Source organism: Oncorhynchus mykiss, chromosome 27 (assembly GCF_013265735.2).
Source record: "Oncorhynchus mykiss isolate Arlee chromosome 27, USDA_OmykA_1.1, whole genome shotgun sequence".
Taxonomy (NCBI): Eukaryota; Metazoa; Chordata; class Actinopteri; order Salmoniformes; family Salmonidae; genus Oncorhynchus; species Oncorhynchus mykiss.
In genome coordinates, this window is record NC_048591.1 from 28,743,012 (window position 1) to 28,765,840 (window position 22,829).

The window sequence follows — 22,829 nt, forward strand, 5'->3', positions numbered from 1 at the left end:
CGGGGAAAGAATCTCCACATCCATTCTGTAGACAGAGGAATGTTGGCCATCAGGCCGACTGGAACGAGTATCATTCTCCTCACTGAACCCAGACAGTTAAGACACGTTCTGCACAATCGCACACTCACTGCAAAATGTAGTTCATTTCAGAGGCTTGCATCCTGATTATGGCCCCTTTACTATGCAACATTAACCCTTTCTTGATCATGATGTATCAGTATGTTTGAGGAAACTGACCAGATTCTTACTTGGATAAACTCAATGTTAAGCAGACACCAAGTTTATTTTAGGTTTCTTTTTATTGAAAAAAAAGAGTCAAAAAGGACACCACATTGCATTATGGCAACATTCCAAGGTTTAGTGGTAAATGCCTACAACGGTCATACAGTTTGGTTGGCAAATGGCATAGATAATTCAATCAAATCAAAGACTGCAGAGGAACAGTTTCAATGCAGCTGGGAGGCAAAAACAACTGAAAGCATGAGAAATGTACTTTGCAGGGTGGAAAGTGGAAAATAGTAAGACATGAAAATAGCTTGTAGTACACTTGTGCAACAAACTTTTTCTCTTTAAACATTAAAGATAATGCAACTAATCACGCATATCACAAACCCAATAAGAGAGAGAAGCCAAACCTATACTGGTGAAAAGAACGGTGGAAAATGTCTGATTTTATGGAAGGCAAAAATCAGAGAGATCATACTTAATATAAGCATGCTGTCGGGTCGTCTGCTATTCAATGTTCAGGTACTCTAAAAAGGCACTTGTGGTGTTCGGCTTTTTCCTGAAATGTATTGAAATGCAGACTGACAATGTTATTGATTATGGCACATTGCAAAGGCCAAACAGCATTCATTCAAACATATACACTCCTGTTCCCTGGGAGTGCTTAATGTGTCTGATACAATAGTAGGTCTAGATATTCAGTCCACAGATGCCCTATTGGAATGTGTTCTTGGGGTAACAGTCATACCATAATACATGTACCATTTCCTGGCATGATTCAATCAGTAACCGTATCTCTCAAACTGTCCATTAACTATTACAACTCGTCACGCATCTTGTCTCCTTTGGGTCGCACCATTCTGCCGATGAAGAGGATGGAGTTGGTCTTGTTGTCCTTCACCAGGAAGATGAAGGGATGGTCAGCATAGAACAACTTGGGGTTCCTCAGCTTCTCACTTCCGAAGATGCTGGTGTCGAAGGGGTTCCCCTCGATGTCCCACTCCATTGAAGAGGCGTGGAACACGTTGGAGAGGTACAGGTCCTTCTTGCCGGAGATGTTGGACAGATCGGCCTTGGTTTTGTCCACAGCGTCGGTCAGACCAAGTTCACCAAGAGTTTTCTGGAGAGAAGTGTACAATAGACGGTGAAATATGGAGAAACGTTTCATATGTAAGTCAAATATGTTCTTTCTAAGTCAAGCTTGCGAGTTGAGTCATAGTTTATGAGATAAGTCTTTAATGACCCTTAAATCTATTGCAAACAATATAATTCCAATGATGTGATTACCTGGAGGTTGTGGCTAACCTCCATGCTGACTTTGGGCAGAGAGATGGCCACGGCCCTCTCCTCCATCTTGCCCATCCAGGTTTCCAGCTGCTTGCGGGTCAGCAGCTTCTCCAGCCTGTCAAGGGGTTCCAGGTGATAGGGCATGATGAACACCAGGCTGGACTGCTTCTGGCCCAGTGGCATGTCCAGCACAAACAACCTGTTCTCTGTGTCATCATGGAACTTATAGAGACCTGTAGAACACAGTCATGGGATGAGAATAGATGAGTCAAGTTCTCTTGATAATGATGTAGATAATGTCTTATATAGTAAGGTATGTCTCTATTCAAAAGGTTAGTGAAACCTACCGGTGCGATGCATCATGGGAACAGAAACTGTGAATGAACGGGTCACCAGGAAGCCACGGTTGTCTACCATCTTCTCATGGAACTTCTCATCCCAGTGAGCTGGAGACAGAGGATAATGTTTTCTAAAGATATTCACATCTCACAATCTTACTGTTTAATACGTCCCAATATAAACAGTAATAACAGTAGTCAAAGGTACTAACTACTAGGCTACTGTGTGTTTTTGAATAACTCTACTTACGCTTGAAGAACATAGCGTTGGCGATTGTTGCTCCGTCAGCATTCTGCACATCCTTGGTGATCTCAGGCAGCTTGCCGTCTGTCGACTTGGCCGCCCATTCGTTGATGGAGTTCACTGCGCTCCTCTTGTCCCTGAGGTTGATCTTCGAGTGGTCATAGTTGTAGTGCTTCTTGCTGCTCTTCACAAAGTTGTCGGCGAAGGTGACCGAGCTGGGGCCGTAGAGGCGGTTACTGATCTTCCATGTGACGTTCCGGGTCTTGGGGTCGCTGACCTCAGTCAGGAGCTCTGACAGGCCTGTGTGCAGGTGCTCATCATTCAGGGCATCAGCACTGAGGACAGACTTGACCTGGGAAGCGGTGGATGCCTTGCCCCCGAGAGCCACCATGCCAAGGGAGGAGGCCACCACCACAGGGGATATCAGGATGTTGTCAAGGCCCTTCTCCTTGGCCACCGTGTGGTAGAGGCTGAAGGCCAGGTTGGCGCTCTTGTCAGCCATGGTGGTGGCATGGCTGCTCAGCTTCTTCTTGTCTTCTCCGGAGGCCGCAACGGCCAGGAGGCACAGAACTACAACGTTGGTTACCCACATCCTTTCTGTCTTCTGGTTGTTGAGCAGCTATAGAAGCCTGAAAGCAGACACAAATACAATAATGTTGGAAATCCTGTGTTGGTATTTGAGGCCATTGTTTCAAAGGGTCTATTTTTGTATAGCATGTATACGCTGAGTATGTTGAGGTTTTGCCCTCAGAAAAGACTCTATTTGTCGGGGCATGGGTTCAATAAGGCATCGAAAGCGTTTCACAGGGATGCTGGCCCATGTTGACCCCAATGCTTCCCGCAGTTGTCTCAAGTTGGCTGGATGTCCTGTTGAGTGTGAAAACCCCAGTAGTGTTGCAGTTCTTGACACAAACCGGTGTGCTTGGCACCTAACATACCCATTTCAAAGGCACCTAAATCGTGTCTTGCCCATACACCCTGTGAATGGCACACAAACACAATCCATGTCTAAATTGTCTAAAAGCTTAAAAATCCTTCTTTAGCCTGTCTCCTCTTCATAACAAGTGACATCAATAAGGGATCATAGCTTTCACCTGGATTCACCTGTTCAACCTATGTCATGGAAAGAGCAAGTGTTCTTAATGTTTTGTTTACTGAGTGTAATGTGTTATTACAGTGTGGTTTTAGAATGAGGTCCCACATATTCAGCAATTAAATGACATTAATTAGCTGCATAAATGAATGGGTTCCAATTTTAGGCAGCCATGTTTCTAGCCACGTCAGCAGCTGTAGAAATCTTGAGCTATAGCAGCAGCCAGGAGTGCTGGGCTCTGACTGAGGGTGTAATTTGATTCCTCTCTGTGCTCTTGTTAATTGTAGAACAAAAAAAGCACACCATTTCTAAAATAAAATATGATATTCAGAATTTCTCAGAGGTATCATTACAGCACAATTTTGTCAATAGATCATGTCAACATAGAACCTACGGAGGTACTTTTTAGCTGTTACTAACAGGAGCCCTCTCTTCTTTGCCCAACTTGTTCAAACAAAAGGAACAAATATGTAGCCTCAGGATACATATGGAGGAGTGGCTTCTGATCAATCCTTTGATTTTCCACTACTTGTAAATTGCTTTCCTGCCTTCAAAAACATGGCAGTATATAGGCTGTGTAGCTTTTTTTCACAGATTCTGAATTTTTCACTTTGTATGTCTTTACATCATTCTCTTGGGATACCTTGAAATGTTTTCATACTGATGTCAAGGTTTTCGTTTTTCATTCTGAAAGAAAAGAGGTGCATGTGGTAATCTCCATAGAGCAGTTGATAAAGCATTAGTCAGACCCATACGGAGTTATTTTATTACTTCTAAATTTTGATATTCTTTCCATCTTCCCTTGATATAGGGTCCATTGTTGAAAACATTTTGTATTTTATGTTTTCTTGAATAATGATCCGTAGTTAGGTATATCATGCATACACACACGCAAAACTTCTCTCATTGGTCAGTGCATGTCCCAGAAAAACATCCATCCAATCAGAAATGCCACAGTGGAACAGCATCAGTTCCACAGAGAACCAAGTTCGGATTTTTTATAACATCCCACCACTCCCAAAATCATCTATGCAATGTTAGTCAGTAGCAGTTCTGCTTGTTTGTGTGTGTAATTACCATCAAAAAGGCACAGTGATGCTGAAACGTTGGTGTTTTACCCAATAAATTACTGGCACACATACATATATATATACATACATGGCAGTTATAAGTGTACTTTGAGATAATATCGTTGCTTGATGATGCATGTTGATGTTTGGTTTACAATTATTCAATAAATTAAGAGAACCAAAAATCATTGCATTAACTTGAGTAACTATAACTTAATTTACTATATATAGTTAATCAAGTTAATGCAATGATTTGTAGTTCCCTCTTAATTTATCGAATAATTAAAAAAACAATCATCAACATGTATCATCAAGCAATGATATTATCTCAAAGTACACTTATAACTGCCATATCTAATACCCTTTACAGAGACATTGCATGAACATCAATGTGGCATCCTATCAGCTACTCCAGTTCTCACCAAACAGTTGAGATAATAGGAAATATGTCCTTTTACTAAACGTAAAGACAGAATACATTCCACAGAGTTATGTTAAAAACAGTGCCATTTCAGAACCTTAATGCATGCACTGTACTTTGACTTTAAACATTAAAACAAAACAGCTTTCCCAACAAACCACGGTCAAAAGAAAGCCTTCTCCCAGTCTCTCCCAATCCTTACCTGGCAGAACTTGGCACGATCTCTCTCAGTCCTCACTCTCTGGGTTCGCTCGTCTGTTGACTGATCCTACAGTTTTTTCTCTGGCCTTTATAGACCATGGAAAAGAAACTTCTGGAAGTTGGGAATGGGGTATGCAAATGTAAAACCTATGTGTCTCCTCTGGAGCGGAGACTTCAGACCTCCCCCTGGATCCATTTGATGCAGTGCTCTGCATGGTCCTAATGCTGTAGGCTGACTCAATCACACACACAGCTTTCATCATATTAACTTTCACACATTTTCTAACTTTCACCAGCACAATAGAAATGGGTATGGATGTGGTCATTTTGTTTTTATACAGAAAGGTGCAAGAAAAGTACAGTACAATAGTGTGGATACGTGCATGTCAGTGATGATATCCCTTTGGCTTCCTCTTGTAGTTGTGAATGGGCACACCGGGCACAATGCTCATATGCATGTGTAAATGTGTATTGTATTTTCAATAATCCTGTTCAAAAGCAATGACTATGGAAGGGAATACACATGGCATTTATAACAGTAGTTGTAACCGTAGTTACTATAAGTTTGTAAAAGTAGTTACAGTTTCAGCCTCTCCATCACACACCCCTCCCCCATACTGCCACGTCTTCCTCAGCTGATTGCAGGCTTGTTTAGGATGGGGGTTGTGGAACAGGAGCTATAGCAACAGTGCTGTAGAAATCAAGCTCTGTCCTAAACACGTCCTCACCAGTCCGAATACAAGCAACTGAAATCGCCTTTTACACCATTTAAACGAAAAGTAATCTTTTAGTGTAATACAATGTGAAATTCTGCCGGTACCATGAATAACTTCTCTGAAATAGATATAGTGAGATGTAATTCTGATGCCATCAGTTCACATCATTTCACTGTGCATGTAGCTAGTTTTTCTCCAGAAACGCACATTTTTTGCAACCCTATTTTAAATTGCCCTCACATGCCAGCTGATGAGAGCCTTGCCTTTTGGTGATCGGGGGAAAAGGTTCCCCAAGGCTTCTACAAACGTAACCTCGTTCCCACACCCATGCCACTGTTCCATGTCCCCAGGCTCCGTTTTTTAATTCTGTAGGAGTCAAATACTCTGAAATTCCTCAGCACCTGCATGAGGCAGGCCAGGCCTAGTTCAAACTAGCCTGGTCCAATCCCCAATGGATCTTATCTAATGCAAAGATGCCCCTATCCTGTTGATTAGCAATGCATTTGTTTTTTGGTGAGAACTCTATAAAACTCACTAGGGCCTCATACATGCATAATCCATTTTAATTCAGCAAACCAACATGGACTGAAAGGTGCTCCTGTGAAATATTGTTTATTTTATTCTACTGAGCCATTTACTCTATGTTCATATTCTTATCATTTATTTCTTGTTGTTCCATTGTAGAGAAGGAACCTGCACTTAAGCATTTTGTTGGCCAGTGTATACCATGTGTATCCTGTACATACGACTAATACAAATTCAAACTCCTGTGAAAGGATGGAGGGACTAGTACGCTTGGTGGTGATAGGGGCATTTAAAAAAAAACATTTATGTCGCTCTTCTGTAGCTCTGTACACAACACTTAAATAGGAAATTAAAAGGCCTTTGGGGTGATACTAATTATTACTAAACCCACAAAGTTAAAAGGTTAAGGACAAGAAACAGATGTCTGCAGCTGCTACTGAAGAGGTTTCCTAAACATTTAATTTCCTGTTTAATCTCAATGTTCTTCAGTGTCATATTTTTTTCCCATGCACCACCCAGCTGAACTGTAATTTTGCTCTCATGCTTGTTTGAAGTTAGATACTGTCACGCCCTGGCCATAGAGAGGCTTTTATTCTCTATTTTGGTTAGGCCAGGGTGTGACTAGGGTGGGCATCCTATGTTCATTTTTCTATGTTTTTGTATTTCTTTGTTTTTGGCCGGGTATGGTTCTCAATCAGGGACAGCTGTCTATCGTTGTCTCTGATTGAGAACCATACTCAGGTAGCTCTTGCCCACATGGGTTTTGTGGGTAGTTGCTTTCCGTTTTGTACCTGACGGAGCTGTTTCGATTGTTATTTTTGTTAGTTTGTATTTAGTGTTCAGTTCTATTTAATAAATGACTACTACGTACCACGCTGCGCCTTGGTCCTCACCTTCTTCCACCAACGGCCGTTACAGATACACTAACGGTGTTTTTGGTGCTTGAGATTTTCAACATGATTGGATATGTGAAACAGTATCGCTGTGCGGGATTCTGTACCTTCATTCAGCGACATGAGAGACACCAGGGATCTATTCAGTTAAAGGAAACTTGCGGGGGGGGGGGGGGGGGGGGGGGGGGGGGGGTGCAGCCAAGACTAACGTATGATGTCAGACCTCAGTGATGTTGCCACGGTGCCGAATGATGTACATTTCTGTGGCATTACCTTTAGATCTGCGTCTTGAAGATAGGTAGAGAGCAGCATGTTTAAAGAATATCACAATCATGCAATTCACATATCGCGAATAGTCTACCATGAATAACACATCTATGTACTGGATATCTTTCAGGAGGCATTTTGATGCCATATCAATAAATGTTTATACTGTGGTTGATAGTATGTGCAATCATTGACCAAAAACAATACGTTGGAAAAACAACTATTGCATTTCTGTCAAGTAAGTAACTAAACTTCCATCGCTTAGAATCAATTAAGTAAAAATAATTCCAACATCCAGCGCTTGATCCAAACTCTTGAGCTCCACATATTACATTTGATTTGTTTTAATTATGATTTGATTCACTTTAGCTCCTCTTCAGGTCGGTGACTGTGCTGAGCTGGCAGAATAGGCTAATAACTGCCTGGGGGTGGGTTCAAAGACTGTATAAAATAGTCATCTAGGGAAGGGCTCGTAATACTTGGATATTGGATTAGCATGCACTCTGGTGGTCTAAAGAGGTTCACATTTTCCATAAACGGAAACAAAGTTTCCTCCTAACAGTGCAATTGCTAAACTTGAGGGAGACTCAAGTTTTGCTAATTTTTAATTGAGGTCACATTTTGGCAGTTTAAAAGAATGGTAAATATATTGTTGCGGCTTTAATATAACCCTGAGGTTAGCTCTGATTGAACTCCTATTCTCGTTATCTGTCTTCTAAATATGGACTTCATATTTGATTAATTATACTCGTTAATCTGTTTCTTTTCCCATTTAGATAAGCATTCAAATTAAAGAGGGTGGCAAAATGAACGTGTAAATATTCACAATGGGACTAATCCCATGCAAATCTATACATAGACACTAGATGGCAATCAAAACAAATAAATGCCTTGTCTGATCTGAAGTTTCTTGCACTGAGACAACACTTTTGATCCAATTGGAGAAGGTCAGAGTCAAGGAACCTTGGATCTTCTCCTCTAATACGTTTTGAGAAAGAGGTCAGCAGAGAGTACGTGAGAAATCAAGGAAGGACGATTGAAAAAGAGCCCAGTTCTCCATCACCTGAGAGATCACAAGCTGTTACGTTATAATTTTACCCTCTCGCCACACACCTTCACCTGTACAAAGACCCTAGTCTGTGACTTCCCCAGTGCCTCCCTCACCCAGCCACCCTCCCTGCTGCTTGGCTTTTTGGAGGAGAGACATACAGAATCATCAAACCAGCTGGAGTCTCTGACTGATGCCTGCATAGGGAGAGCAGGGGGTCTGCTACTCTGCTGAAGCTCCCTCACACATGAAATGTCACAGGAAGTAGTCTGAACACCACTCTGCCTCCCGTCCTCTGTGCCGTTGCAAGCTCCCAGCCAGTAAGTGGAGCCGTGTGTGTGTGTGTGTGTGTGTGTGTGTGTGTGTGTGTGTGTGTGTGTGTGTGTGTGTGTGTGTGTGTGTGTGTGTGTGTGTGTGTGTGTGTGTGTGTATTTGAAATGATGGGGGATCCACTCGCTGTCATGCATAATTTCATGTGAGGAGATTAATTGGATTTCAATTATTTATTTTCCATTACTTCCATCCGAGGGTTGTTAATTCTCTGGCTAATTGAGAATTACAAAGTATAAAATGAACCAGATGGATGCATAAAGGATCTACACTACTACAGTACTAACATGATGTTCAATCATTTTGGGTGCCATCCACTTGTAAATGTCTTGACAACAATCACTTTGCAGTTCTCATTTAAGGTTCTCCCTCTGTCAAATTGAATTGACGTCAGAATGACAGCATTTGCTGTTTGCTTAGATACATTTAAATAGATGTTCCTTTTCTGGCCAGAAATTCTTATTTAGAATGACGGCCTACCCCGGCCAAGCCCGGACGACGCTGGGCCAAATGTGCACCGCCCTATGGGACTCCCAATCACGGCCGGATGTGATACAGCCTGGATTCAAACCAGGGACTGTAGTGATGCGTCTAGCACTGAGATGCAGTGCTTTAGACCTCTGTGCCATTCGGTATAACTTTCTGTTTATCAAGTAGTTTCATCTGTGTGTGTGTGTGTATATATATATATATATATATATATATATATATATACAGTGCCTTGAAAAAGTATTCGGCCCCCTTGAACTTTGCGACCTTTTGCCACATTTCAGGCTTCAAACATAAAGATATAAAACTGTATTTTTTTTGTGAAGACTCAACAACAAGTGGGACACAATCATGAAGTGGAACGACATTTATTGGATATTTAAACTTTTTTAACAAATCAAAAACTGAAAAATTGGGCGTGCAAAATTATTCAGCCCCTTTACTTTCAGTGCAGCAAACTCTCTCCAGAAGTTCAGTGAGGATCTCTGAATGATCCAATGTTGACCTAAATGACTAATGATGATAAATACAATCCACCTGTGTGTAATCAAGTCTCTGTATAAATGCACCTGCACTGTGACAGTCTCAGAGGTCCGTTAAAAGCGCAGAGAGCATCATGAAGAACAAGGAACACACCAGGCAGGTCCGAGATACGGTTGTGAAGAAGTTTAAAGCCGGATTTGGATACAAAAAGATTTCCCAAGCTTTAAACATCCCAAGGAGCACTGTGCAAGCGATAATATTGAAATGGAAGGAGTATCAGACCACTGCAAATCTACCAAGACCTGGCCGTCCCTCTAAACTTTCAGCTCATACAAGGAGAAGACTGATCAGAGATGCAGCCAAGAGGCCCATGATCACTCTGGATGAACTGCAGAGATCTACAGCTGAGGTGGGAGACTCTGTCCATAGGACAACAATCAGTCGTATATTGCACAAATCTGGCCTTTATGGAAGAGTGGCAAGAAGAAAGCCATTTCTTAAAGATATCCATAAAAAGTGTCGTTTAAAGTTTGCCACAAGCCACCTGGGAGACACACCAAACGTGGAAGAAGGTGCTCTGGTCAGATGAAACCAAAATGGAACTTTTTAGCAACAATACAAAACGTTATGTTTGGCGTAAAAGCAACACAGCTGAACACACCATCCCCACTGTCAAACATGGTGGTGGCAGCATCATGGTTTGGGCCTGTTTTTCTTCAGCAGGGACAGGGAAGATGGTTAAAATTGATGGGAAGATGGATGGAGCCAAATACAGGACCATTCTGGAAGAAAACCTGATGGAGTCTGCAAAAGACCTGAGACTGGGACAGAGATTTGTCTTCCAACAAGACAATGATCCAAAACATAAAGCAAAATCTACAATGGAATGGTTCAAAAATAAACATATCCAGGTGTTAGAATGGCCAAGTCAAAGTCCAGACCTGAATCCAATCGAGAATCTGTGGAAAGAACTGAAAACTGCTGTTCACAAATGCTCTCCATCCAACCTCACTGAGCTCGAGCTGTTTTGCAAGGAGGAATGGGAAAAAAATTCAGTCTCTCGATGTGCAAAACTGATAGAGACATACCCCAAGCGACCCCAAGCGACTTACAGCTGTAATCGCAGCAAAAGGTGGCGCTACAAAGTATTAACTTAAGGGGGCTGAATAATTTTGCACGCCCAATTTTTCAGTTTTTGATTTGTTAAAAAAGTTTGAAATATCCAATAAATGTCGTTCCACTTCATGATTGTGTCCCACTTGTTGTTGATTCTTCACAAAAAAATACAGTTTTATATCTTTATGTTTGAAGCCTGAAATGTGGCAAAAGATTGCAAAGTTCAAGGGGGCCGAATACTTTCGCAAGGCACTGTACATATAGAAAACATATAAGATGAAACTTAGAGCTAATTTTATTCTGCACTTTTTAGGGCATTCTAATGTTGCTATTCTTTGTGTGGGAAATCTGGATGTGTGCAATTGCATGAATCAATTTGGACAGAGATGGCATGGTTTGAAATGAACAGCTGAGCCCCAACCAGAACAGAAGCTGCTGTTTATCATAGCCCGGTTCTGTTAACTACAATCAGTTCCGTTTGGGTGAGTGAGAATCATTGACAAAAGCTTTTATTAACCTCATTATCCAAATAAAACAGCATAACATTGTCCTGAGAGTTGCATCATCTATTGTTTTCTAAAGGCCTACATTCATGTTTTACATAATGAATGAAGAGAGCTGACAGCCTATTAGCACTTCATATATTACCACAATATGAAGAAATACTCATGGCTGTAGTGACGGCAGTAGGGTTCCTGTTTCTCTTCTGGCTGGTGCTAACTGTCCACCAACAATCTGACACTCAACAACATGGTGTTCTTTTTGCAGGGATTTATGAAGTAAAATGATAAGGCATTATAAGAGTCTTCGTCAGTAGAGTGTTGGCTGAAGATCATTTCATTTTACGATCCTATAGTAATTTCAATTCTTTGAGAATAATCAAGTACAGTGGGGCAAAAAAGTATTTAGTCAGCCATCAATTGTGCAAGTTCTCCCGCTTAAAAAGATGAGAGAGGCCTGTAATTTTCATCATAGGTACACTTCAACTATGACAGACAAAATGAGAAAAAAATTCAGAAAATCACATTGTAGGATTTTTAATGAATTTATTTGCAAATTATGGTAGAAAATAAGTATTTGGTCAATAACAAAAGTTTATCTCAATACTTTGTTATATACCCTTTGTTGGCAATGACAGAGGTCAAACGTTTTCTGTAAGTCTTCACAAGGTTTTCACACACTGTTGCTGGTATTTTGGCCCATTCCTCCATGCAGATCTCCTCTAGAGCAGTGATGTTTTGGGGCTGTTGCTGGGCAACACGGACTTTCAACTCCCTCCAAAGATTTTCTATGGGGTTGAGATCTGGAGACTGGCTAGGCCACTCCAGGACCTTGAAATGCTTCTTACGAAGCCACTCCTTCGTTGCCCGGGCGATGTGTTTGGGATCATTGTCATGCTGAAAGACCCAGCCACGTTTCATCTTCAATGCCCTTGCTGATGGAAGGAGGTTTTCACTCAAAATCTCACGATACATGGCCCCATTCCTTCTTTCCTTTACATGGATCAGTCGTCCTGGTCCCTTTGCAGAAAAACAGCCCCAAAGCATGATATCCCCCCCCCCCCCCCCCCCCCCCCCCCCCCCCCCCCCCCCCCCCCCCCGCTTCACAGTAGGTATGGTGTTCTTTGGATGCAACTCAGCAGTTTTTGTCCTCCAAACATGACGAGTTGAGTTTTTACCAAAAAGTTATATTTTGGTTTCATCTGACCATATGACATTCTCCCAGTCTTCTTCTGGATCATCCAAATGCTCTCTAGCAAACTTCAGACGTGCCTGGACATGTACTGGCTTAAGCAGGGGGACACGTCTGGCACTGCAGGATTTGAGTCCCTGGCGGCGTAGTGTGTTACTGGTAGGCATTGTTACTTTAGTCCCAGCTCTCTGCAGGTCACCGTTCTTGTGATCATTTTGACCCCCACGGGGTGAGATCTTGCGTGGAGCCCCAGATCGAGGGAGATTATCAGTGGTCTTGTATGTCTTCCATTTCCTAATAATTGCTCCCACAGTTGATTTCTTCAAACCAAGCTGCTTACCTATTGCAGATTCAGTCTTCCCAGCCTGGTGCAGGTCTACAATTTTGTTTCTGGTGTCCTTTGACAGCTCTTTGGTCTTGGCCATAGTGGAGTTTGGAGTGTGACTGCTTGAGGTTGTGGACATTTTGAATAAAAAAAGCTTTCAATCACTGCCACCCAATCCTGCATGATGGGCCTTATCCCGACTTAGGAATTTATGCCTTTCCTACCTTTCCTACACACTTCTCAGTATTTGGTATTTAGACGTATTTTAGTTGTGTAAGGGAGCCCTGCAGCTCTGGTTACCTTGAACATCCTGAATAAATTTCATTCAACCACTGAAAACTCTCACCCTTACTGGCCAACAGATTTTCTCGTGGAGTTTTCATTCAATGTGGCTTTCAGTACATTTATCTTAAGCCATCCCTTTGAATACGATGTACCATTAATTATAATTTTGTCTACAGACTCAATAGAATACATCGAGAAAACGAGGTCAGAATATAAGGATCAATGAAAGAAAGCCATCTATGCATATTTGTCTGTTTTAGCACCTACTGGTAGATTTAAAAATACTCTGATCTTAGGCACATTTTTTGGTTAGGAATAAAAAATAGTGGTTTGATTCACCCTGAAAATTGTTATATTCAATCTCAATCCATAAAATATTGGAAGGTGGAAAAAAAGTGTACAATAGGGGTTGAACAATAGTCCTACAAATCCATCCTAATTCTCACTAATCATGGAACTGTATGACAACAGTCCAATCTTCATGAACCGTGCGCCAGGCTCCAGGTTTAACCTGCTACGTGTGGTATGAGTTCCATAATGATTCAAAAGGCTACATGTCCCAAATTATTGCACAACGTTAGCCTAATATGATCCACTAATGCTAGTGAACCTCAGGAACAACTACACAGAGGAAAGAAAGATAATACAAGCATTTTGCTAAATCTGCTAAACACGTGTATGTGACAAATAAAATGTGATTTGATTTGATTTAAACAGAATGGAATGGAATGATTAAAAAATAAATGCATGTAGGTATTAGTGACTGTGGCTCCTGATAGTGGCTAACAGTTAACATGATACAAATTGTAAAAGAAAACAGAGTAAAGCCCAGGCATATAATCAAAACATTCTTAAGCGCATATATCAACTCTGCAGGTCCCTATAGAAGCCAATAGCTTGGGTCTCCATTTCATCCACGCAAATTATGAGGCCACACCATTAAAATTCAGAATTACGGCACAGCTATTAATATTCTATTTCACTGTGCAAAAGGGTCCGCAATACATCTGTTTCCATATGGCAGGTTTCACATTCATCTCCAGGGATCATTAGGAAAAATCATCTAAAACAATTGCGATGTGTATTTACAATCCCCTTCTCCAATCTGATTACTCCTTTACCTTGCTCATATCAATAGCTCTTATCAATTTATAAATTATAGTGCATGGAGAATGGTGTTATTTCTATAAGAAAAATAAAGTAGATGATTTCCCACTTAGAACCAGCAGCTTCACTCAACCTTATTTATGATTTATTCAGTGTAAAGGTGGTGGAATTATATGAGGGAATTAAGTCAAGGTCGGAATACAGGTATCTGTAGTGGAGACACCTCTGCCACACCATTTATTCGAACTTCACCTCAAACGAATAGTGGGTCAATAGAATGCTATTCTCATGCTGAAGTTCAAGGTCAGAATACACATAGTGAGAAAAGCACATAAAAAGGTAATTACTCTCCATTTAAACGCACTTAACTTGGGTCTGAATCGGGCCATGGATGTGTTTAACCCTTTTCTTTATTAAATGGATATTGAGTCAGTGATGACTTTGGCAATGCCCCACCAGAGCCACAATCAGAGACACTTTATATAAAATTGTACTGTATCTATGTTGTGGGTTATAGAGCTATATTTGATTAGTTTAACATTAACATAACCCCATCCATTCTTTTGTTTTTTTTGCCTTTTGAAGCTTCCTACAATGGGAGATGTCGCGTGCCGGAAGAGGGGGGACGCTCTTTCACTGTAAATACCAGTTCTACAAGAGGGCAGGCGAGAAAGCTACAACTCCGCCCACTGGTAGTCATTCAATTGATTTACTCGCCCGGTGTTCATAGACGAGGCATGCGTTAAACTCAGAGGGCTGACCCTGGAATATTTACTGAGCTAATTATGTTAAACTGATACACACTTCAATTTAACATAAACCCACGAAGTGGAATTTAACAGAATAACTCTGGGTCGAATGTTTTTACCTTTGTTGTGGCAGGACACATTTCCTTTTGTCCTCGGTAGTATTTAACAACCTTTGGCGGTCACCCACCTCAACACAGGCAGCAGCCCATTTGTTGAGTGGTGTGAGGACAGTTGGTCGGAGGACTTCGTAAAAATCTACAACTTCACTTGGGAGAAAAAGCCTGAAATAATTGATAGAGGTAAGTAAGTCTTGTCATATCCAAACGGCGGGTAGCGTTTGTAGTACTAGCCTAGAGTATCTGAGCAGTTAAAGTAAGTGGTTGCCATGCCATGGTATGAAACACTTACTTTGTAAAGTAGTTTGTTGCTGAAAATTAACAAAACACGGTGGTTATTTACTTTGTGACAAAATAACCTACCTATTCGTCCATTCACTCAAATGTCCTTTTTATTTCTGTAATTCAGAAGTTTACATGCAGGGTATACTTATCATTAAATTAATTCACACCTTGTATTAACCCAATAGGCTACAAAGGACACGCCCGTGTATGGCGAGACATAGCCTATGGGTGGAAAACACTTGACTGTATTAAGCTATGGATGTATTATGTATCTATTTATAGGCTACACACCACCGCAGACAACCAGCCTATACAGGCATTTCATCTGCCCATTTTACAGTCAAATAGATCTGGCAGCAACTTTCACTATTCTTGAACATGCGGGTTTCACTTCCAGATCTATGGATGTTATGAAGCAGCAATAACATATTGTCAGGTGCTGGCTTTTATCCTAACGCCCAGTAGTTCGTTAGGTGCGGCGCCCCACTTGTGATGGCAAAATCTATATATTATATCATTCATGGATTCTGTTTTAAATGCTTATACAAGTGTGGTAAATGTGTACATTTTCCTGTTTCAAAAATATATGGTTCAAACAAGCTGTTCAGTTACTGCCCCTCAGTGAATGCCAGCAGCAGCAGTTCCGCCTCAACGGGCGCATAGGCTGTGCGTGCGAACATTGCTTGGATTGTTATGCCAGCTATTTGCTTTGAGGGGGAACTGCTAGCATAAATTATAACCGCACAAAGTAAATGGACCCGTCCTGCGTCGCTCAAATGGGCGTTTAGTCAGAACTTCTATGTCGGCTCTAGTCCTCATCAGGTTGTACTGTTGGTGACAGTGTGACATGTTGTGTGGACTAAAACAGCATAAAACCGGGTGTATCACAAAGCATGATCAAATTAATTAGGCAGCTACAGTAATTTTGAGAAACATAAATAAACAATTTTATTTAAAGTTTTAGTTTAATCTACATTTGATAAACAGCTAGCTAGCTGGTAGCTTGCTAGCTACCATTCCAATTTCAAGTCTTTCAAAACTAATATTTGACTAACTCGGAAATATGAAGTTATTTCAAAATACTTTGTGACATGATTAGCTAGCTAACGTAAACTCACCCCGTACAAATGTGCACAACCGCAACATTCAAACGAGGCTACAAAGAAAACTAATGGGACTGTGTTGACTTCAAAATCGGGGGTGTGAACTACGTTTCTACTCAAGCGTTGATCGACATGGTAATTGCTCTATAGTATTGGAGAAAAGTTGAAAAAAGGACCCTCCGTTACATCTTGCTGTGTCATGTCATAATGTACAGTACGCATAAAGCTACTATTTCTGTCTTGCAATCTCTCTCCACCAGGTGTAGCACTTCTCTCATCGTTTAAAAACAAGAAATGGACAGTGACGGGGTTAAGGGGGGGATACCAAGTCATTTTTTTGGGTCATCATTGTGTAACAGTATAGACTTTAGGTCTGTCCCCTCGCCCCGACCTGCAGAGCAAGGGGAACCACTACTTCAAGGTCTCAGCAAGTGATGTCACAGATTGAAACGCCACTAGCGCGCACCACTGCTAACTAGCTAGCCATTTCACATCGGCTACACTTGCATGCGATCATCATTCTCAAAGCCGCTGTTACCTTCTAAGATCACTTTAGCACCGCCCAAAAACCTGTTTCAAATTCGACACAAACCTTCAAATAGGTATGTAATGACACATTAGATAAACTCTTTATAGTGTTTTATTTACATTTTAGAGGCGATAAGGTGATAAGTTGGACAGTGAGTGAAAAAAAGCAAATTACCCACACGACATCTCTCCTTCTCACTATCACGCATTAGTTTCGATTCCCCACCCACCATTTTTAAAAAGACCCGACAGGGCTCATTGCCTGCTTGAATTATGCAGAAACGGGCAGTGTTTAGGTCATGTAATTGATTCTGTTGGAAAGGGGAGAAATTGTGCTTTACAATGGTGTTGACATTACAGTTGATCTGGAAGTATTACGTTTTTGGGGCACTAAAATAAGGGCAATTGTACAGACCAAGGCGATGTACAAGTTTACGTGAGTTTACGGCAGGGTAGCCTAGTGGTTAGAGCGTTGGACAAGTAACCGGAAGGTTGCAAGTTCAAAACCCCGAGCTGACGAGGTACAAATCTGTCGTTCTGCCCCTGAACAGGCAGTTAACCCATTGTTCCTAGGCCGTCATTGAAAATAGAATTTGTTCTTAACCCGACTTGCCTAGTTAAATAAAGGTAAAATAAATAAATAAAATGACCCCCATTTAGATAATGTGTTTTCAGTTATTGTATTTGCATGCTTGTTGCGTTCTACGTGGTGCACCCGTTTGCTGGCTGCTCGTTCTAAATCTGTTCAAAACAGTGGCAGCATACGCAGCAGTGAGCATTATGTTTTTGACATGCAAAAGTGAAATAGGTGTATTTATGCTGTTGTTCAAATGCACAGATCGCTTTATGCATCTTCTCAAATAAACTACCAGTAGTTTGAAAACTTGGCATAATATTTCTGTCATGATGCTTTGTTGACAACTCCAACCACATCGCACCCAGGGTATTCAACCAATCAGCAGCCACCACTAAGGTATGGAGAATTTCAAAATGTATAACAACAAACTGCAGAGTTCCCCAACCACACATCTATGGCTATAAAACTGTCTGTGTGAGCTTTTGAAGCTATGCGATATATACTCTGTCAAGAATGCTATCAGCGTTGACTGACAGTGAGTCATCATATTTGTTGTGTGAAGCAATGCATTTTATTTTGACGCACACAACTCGGGTGTTTGATGGCAATTTCTCCACTCCAGATGAAAACAGACCAGATGTATAAAGTTATTGGCGGGTGTCAAAACTTAACAAAACATTTATTATAGATATTGGTGTTAAAATGCTGAAATCTTTCGTTTTTAATGCTTAACTCAGCATTATTGCAGCAGTCTGGTTAGAACAGACACGCTGTAGGAGATTGGACTAGAACATTCCATGGAATGCACCAGTGTCCTCAACAGTTATTGCTATTATGTGTTCCATACACACACACACCAGACACACTGATAGGGGTTGCCCAGAGCCCACTCCTTGACTGGAGTTTGTGTCACAGTTTGAGTTTCACAGTAATTGATTCTGAAGAAGAGTATCAGTCCCACTATCCGTTGTTTATTTATAAATATCATAATACAAATGTTAAGATGACATGAAATGTTATGATGGACTAATATGTGGCGCCTTTTCTCAGACTATAGGTTTTTCTGTATTTTGAGCAGTGTTCATTGCACTTGTGCGGTTCTCAACATTTATCTTTATCTAAGAATATCATGCAGCCCATCTTGTTTTCATAATTGCTTTTGGGGGCGCAAACTGCCGGAGGAATGTTCATCCCATAAATGGTTCCATCGTTCGTTTTTTTTTTATTTTTATAGCCATTGTGTGTTCTTTGAGAAAGACAACAGTCAAGATCTGCTGTTGGTCTTACATCTATAATAAAAGCTTCTATCACTAAGACAACAACTGTGTTTCCCTCAATTTAGCAGGCGAGATGAAATGGCAGTGTGGTATTATCCTAATTAACATGTGGGAGCGGAAGACGGTGAGAGCCTGTTATTACAGCCTGTCCTGTGGGAGGTAAGCCCTCCACCACCCACCCACCCTCCGACCCCCTATCTCTAGTTTAGACACACCCTCTTTTTGACCTCCCCCCCATGTATCCTGGTGTGATGAGTAGGCCTAATATAAGAACAGAGTTACAGCTTGCCAAACCACACCCCTTTAGCAAATATAAAGACAACAATTTCAAAGATTTTATGCCGTTACAGTTCATAGAAGGAAATCTGTCAATTTTAAATTAATTCTTTAGGCCCTAATATATATGGATTTCACATGACTGGGCAGGGGTGCAGCCATAGGTGGGACTGGGAAGGGATAGGCCCATCCAATTGGGAGCCAGGCCCAGCCAATCAGAATTTTTTTTTTCTCCACAAAAGGGCTTTATTACCGACAAATATTCCTCAGTTTCATCAGCTGTCGGGGTGGCTGGTCTCAGACGATTGAGCAGGTGAAGAAGCTGGAAGTGGAGGTCCTGGACTGGCGTGGTTACACATGGTCTGCGGTTGTGAGGCCAGTTGGACGTACTGCCAAATTCTCAAATTTAGTTGGAGATGACTTATGATAGAGAAATTAACATAAAATTCTCTGGCAACAGCTCTCGTAGACATTCCTGCATTAGGCATGCCAATTGCACTCCCCTCAACTTGAGAAATTTGTAGCGTTGTGTGCCAAAACTGCACATTTTATAGTGGCCTTTTGTCCCCAGCACAAGGTGCACCTCTAATGATCAAGCTGTTTAATCGTCTTCTTGATATGCCACACCTGTCAGGTGGATGGATTATCTTGGTAAAGGAGAAATGTTCACTAACAGGGAAGTAATCACATGTATGCGTAACATTTGAGAAAAATACACGTTTTTTTGTGTGTTTGGAACATTTCTGGGATCTTTTATTTCGGCTAATGAAACATAGGACCAACACTTTACGTGGTTTATATTTTCATTGTGTGTGTGCGTGCACACTACTGTTCAAAAGTTTGGGGTCACTTAGAAATGTCCTTGTTTTTAAAAGAAAAGCACATTTTTTTTAATGGAATATCTACGTAGGCGTACGGAGGCCCATTATCAGCAACCATCACGCCTGTGTTCCAATGGCACATCATGTTAGCTAATCGAAGTTTGTTATTTTAAAAGGTGACTCTGGGATGCTGGCCTTCTAGGCAGAGTTACAAAGAAAAAGCCATATCTCAGACTGACCAATAAAAATAAAATATTAAGATGGGTAAAAGAACACACACTGGACAGAGGAACTCTGCCTAGAAGACCAGCATCCTGAAGTCGCCTCTTCACTGTTGACGTTGAGACTGGTGTTTTGCGGGTACTATTTAATGAAGCTGCCAGTTGAGGACTTGCGAGGTGTCTGTTTCTCAAACTAGACACACTAATGTACTTGTCCTCTTGCTCAGTTGTGCACCGGGGCCTCCCACTCCTCTTTCTATTCTGTTTAGGGCCAGTTTGCGCTGTTCTGTGAAGGGAGTAGTACAGTGTTGTACGAGACCTTCAGTTTCTTGGCAATTTCTTGCATGGAATAGCCTTCATTTCTCAGAACAAGAATAGACTAAAGAGTTTCAGAGAAAGTTCTTTGTTTCTGGCCATTTTGAGCCTGTAATCGAACCCACAAATGCTGACGCTCCAGATACTCAACTCGTCTAAAGAAGGCCAGTTTTATTGCTTCTTTAATAAGAACAACAGTTATCATCTGTGCTAACATAATTGCAAAAGGGTTTTCTAGTGCTCAATTAGCCTTTTTAAAATGATAAACTTGGAGTAACTAACACAATGTGCCATTGGAACACAGTAGTGGTGGTTTCTGATAATGGGCCTATGTAGGTATTCCATTAAAATCAGCCGTTTCCAGCTACAATAGACATTTACAACATTAACAATATCTACACTGTATTTCTGATCAATTTGATGTTATTTCAATTGACAAGTGTGCTTTTCTAAGTGACTAAACCTTGAACGGTAGTGTGAGTATACATGCATGCATACACACAGTACATTCGGAAAGTATTCAGACCCCTTTTCTACATTTTATTACATTTACAGCCTTATTCTAAAATTTAAGGCTTCCTTCGTTGTGTGTTTCTTCAAAATGGTCAGAATTAATCTAAGATAAAATTTAATGACAGATTTCTTGAGTTTTTTTGCAGAGGAGTTATTAGTCGCACAATTTTACGTCTAACTAAGATGTTTGGTGCAGTATTTCTCAATGAAAAATGTGTAAGAACAAGTCATTTCTCGTTGAATGACAAATACTTTTTTGAAGAACCCCCTACTCTTGACCAATCACCGACGAAGGGGCATACACTTCGGCTTGCCTCAAAAAAATCTGTGCCCGAACAGACACACAACTCCTCACTGAAGTCCAAAACAAACAAACAATGTCACAAAATGTTGTCATAATATATGCAGGAACTGTTTCAAACTGTTTCGGCTGGGAAGCAAGCGGACGCCTTAAGACAGGCTGTTGGCCTTAGAGCAAAGGTGAGGAATTCAAATGAGCTGTCATTGAATTTCCAGTCCATTTTCAATTAGGCTACACACAGTGCCTTCAGAAAGTATTCAGACCCCTGGACTTTTTCCACTTTTTTTTTACATTACAGCCTTATTCAAAAATGGATAACAAATAACAGTAATCCTCAGCAATCTACACACAATACCCCAATACATACTTTTTTTCTTGAGGCAAGCGAAGTGTATGCCCATTCGTCGGTGATTGGTCAAGAGTAGGGGGTTCTAAGCCTTTACCTTATTAGATCAGTACAGTTTGCACTGCTTTTTGCCAGAAATTAAAGCTTATTTGAACAACTGACATTGGCATTAAGGCTGGGGATTGCCAGGGACTTCACAATATATGTATTGCGATTCCCTTTTTCTATATGTTGTGATTCAATACTATGATTTTTATTGCGTTTTGATGTTCTAAACAAATTGCTCACCTGTCTACTGCACAAGGACGAGAGCCATGAGAAAATGAGTTCTCACCTGTCATGGAAATAAAAGTGCTAAAAACAAATTGGCTCGAAGGAAAAATGCTGGAGTTTTGCTGCAGGTTTAGCCAACTAGCGCAAAAATAATATTGCAATATTGTCAATACAATTTATTGTCAAATAATATCCTGATATGTTTCTGTATAGATTTTTTTTCATCACTAATCGACATGTTTTCTTAGTCTCCATAGCTTGATGAGAATATTAGCTAGACTCAAAGCAAGAGGCACCCAATTGTCATATTTCTACCCCCAAGGTGAAAGGCATTACTAGTACAACAGAATATCAAGGATGATTGTTTTTATTTCACCCTGAGAAGTAGGAGTGTGGTAAAATTCCCACCATATGGTAAGTCTGAGCCAAGTGTGTTCCTTGTCTTTGCAGATGCAAATGTTTATCCTGTAAAACAAGGATGAAATGAACCTTCCAATGAATTGAACAGTCAGTAGTGCCCCATCTTTCTCTGCATGGGACCAGTGGAAAGGGGGAGAGTGAGATGAACAAGGACTGCATCACAGACTGGGCTTGTCTGTCTGTCCCTGACTGTCTTCCTCAACTCTGAGGAGAAAGTCACCTGATGAGGACATAGCTCTGTGTGATGCCAAAAACAGACAGATGGCTACTGTACAGACCAACCATCTATCACCCAGGCATACAGATACTGCCTGCGTCCTACATTCAGTACAGTAAAACACGGCTGTACTGTAGAGCACGCAATGAGTTAATGAGAACCGTAAAACACAAACGGCGAATGGCTTTCATTCATTCACACAACAATAGTTCCCCTGGTGCCTGCATGCCACGGAGGCCTTTGTCAGCAGTTTCCTTTCTAGGCCATAGTATCAGCACCTATGACTAGGCGCAAACACCAGAATTACTTTCTCTGGCCTAGCTCGACCTGGGAGAG

At 41.1% G+C, this 22,829-nt stretch overlaps 2 protein-coding genes across 8 annotated transcripts in view; one reads left to right on the top strand and one right to left on the bottom strand.

The window, feature by feature from the left end:
* Positions 1-280: 280 nt before the first annotated feature.
* hsp47 (heat shock protein 47) lies at positions 281-4,994 on the bottom strand. 3 transcript variants are annotated; one of them, XM_036964600.1, is made up of 6 exons: positions 4,881-4,994; positions 3,813-3,874; positions 2,101-2,723; positions 1,860-1,958; positions 1,513-1,745; positions 281-1,345 (listed from the first exon to the last, which is right to left on the bottom strand). In XM_036964600.1, the coding sequence occupies exons 3-6, from the start codon at positions 2,684-2,686 to the stop codon at positions 1,043-1,045; spliced, it is 1,221 nt and encodes a 406-aa protein (XP_036820495.1). In that variant the 5' UTR covers positions 2,687-2,723; positions 3,813-3,874; positions 4,881-4,994; the 3' UTR covers positions 281-1,042.
* Positions 4,995-14,824: 9,830 nt separating this feature from the next.
* Positions 14,825-22,829, top strand: part of LOC110507909 (glycerophosphodiester phosphodiesterase domain-containing protein 5) — a 98,193-nt gene continuing 90,188 nt past the window's right edge. For 2 of the 5 annotated variants that reach the window (XR_005039956.1, XM_036964705.1), the window contains exon 1: positions 14,825-15,203. The gene's annotated coding sequence lies outside the window, so the exon portion shown is untranslated. Of the gene's footprint in view, positions 15,204-18,855; positions 18,950-22,829 lie in introns of all 5 variants that reach the window. The other 3 variants (XR_005039957.1, XM_036964707.1, XM_036964706.1) reach the window with 2 other exon arrangements.

Bases quoted from the DNA above. Each gene is read 5' to 3' on its own strand.
- hsp47 (XM_036964600.1), bottom strand. From the start codon at position 2,686: ATGTGGGTAACCAACGTTGTAGTTCTGTGCCTCCTGGCCGTTGCGGCC. The intron at 1,959-2,100 runs GTAAGTAGAGTT...CTCTGTCTCCAG, and splicing joins CAACGCTATGTTCTTCAAGC to CTCACTGGGATGAGAAGTTC. The intron at 1,746-1,859 runs GTAGGTTTCACT...TGTGTTCTACAG, and splicing joins TCCCATGATGCATCGCACCG to GTCTCTATAAGTTCCATGAT.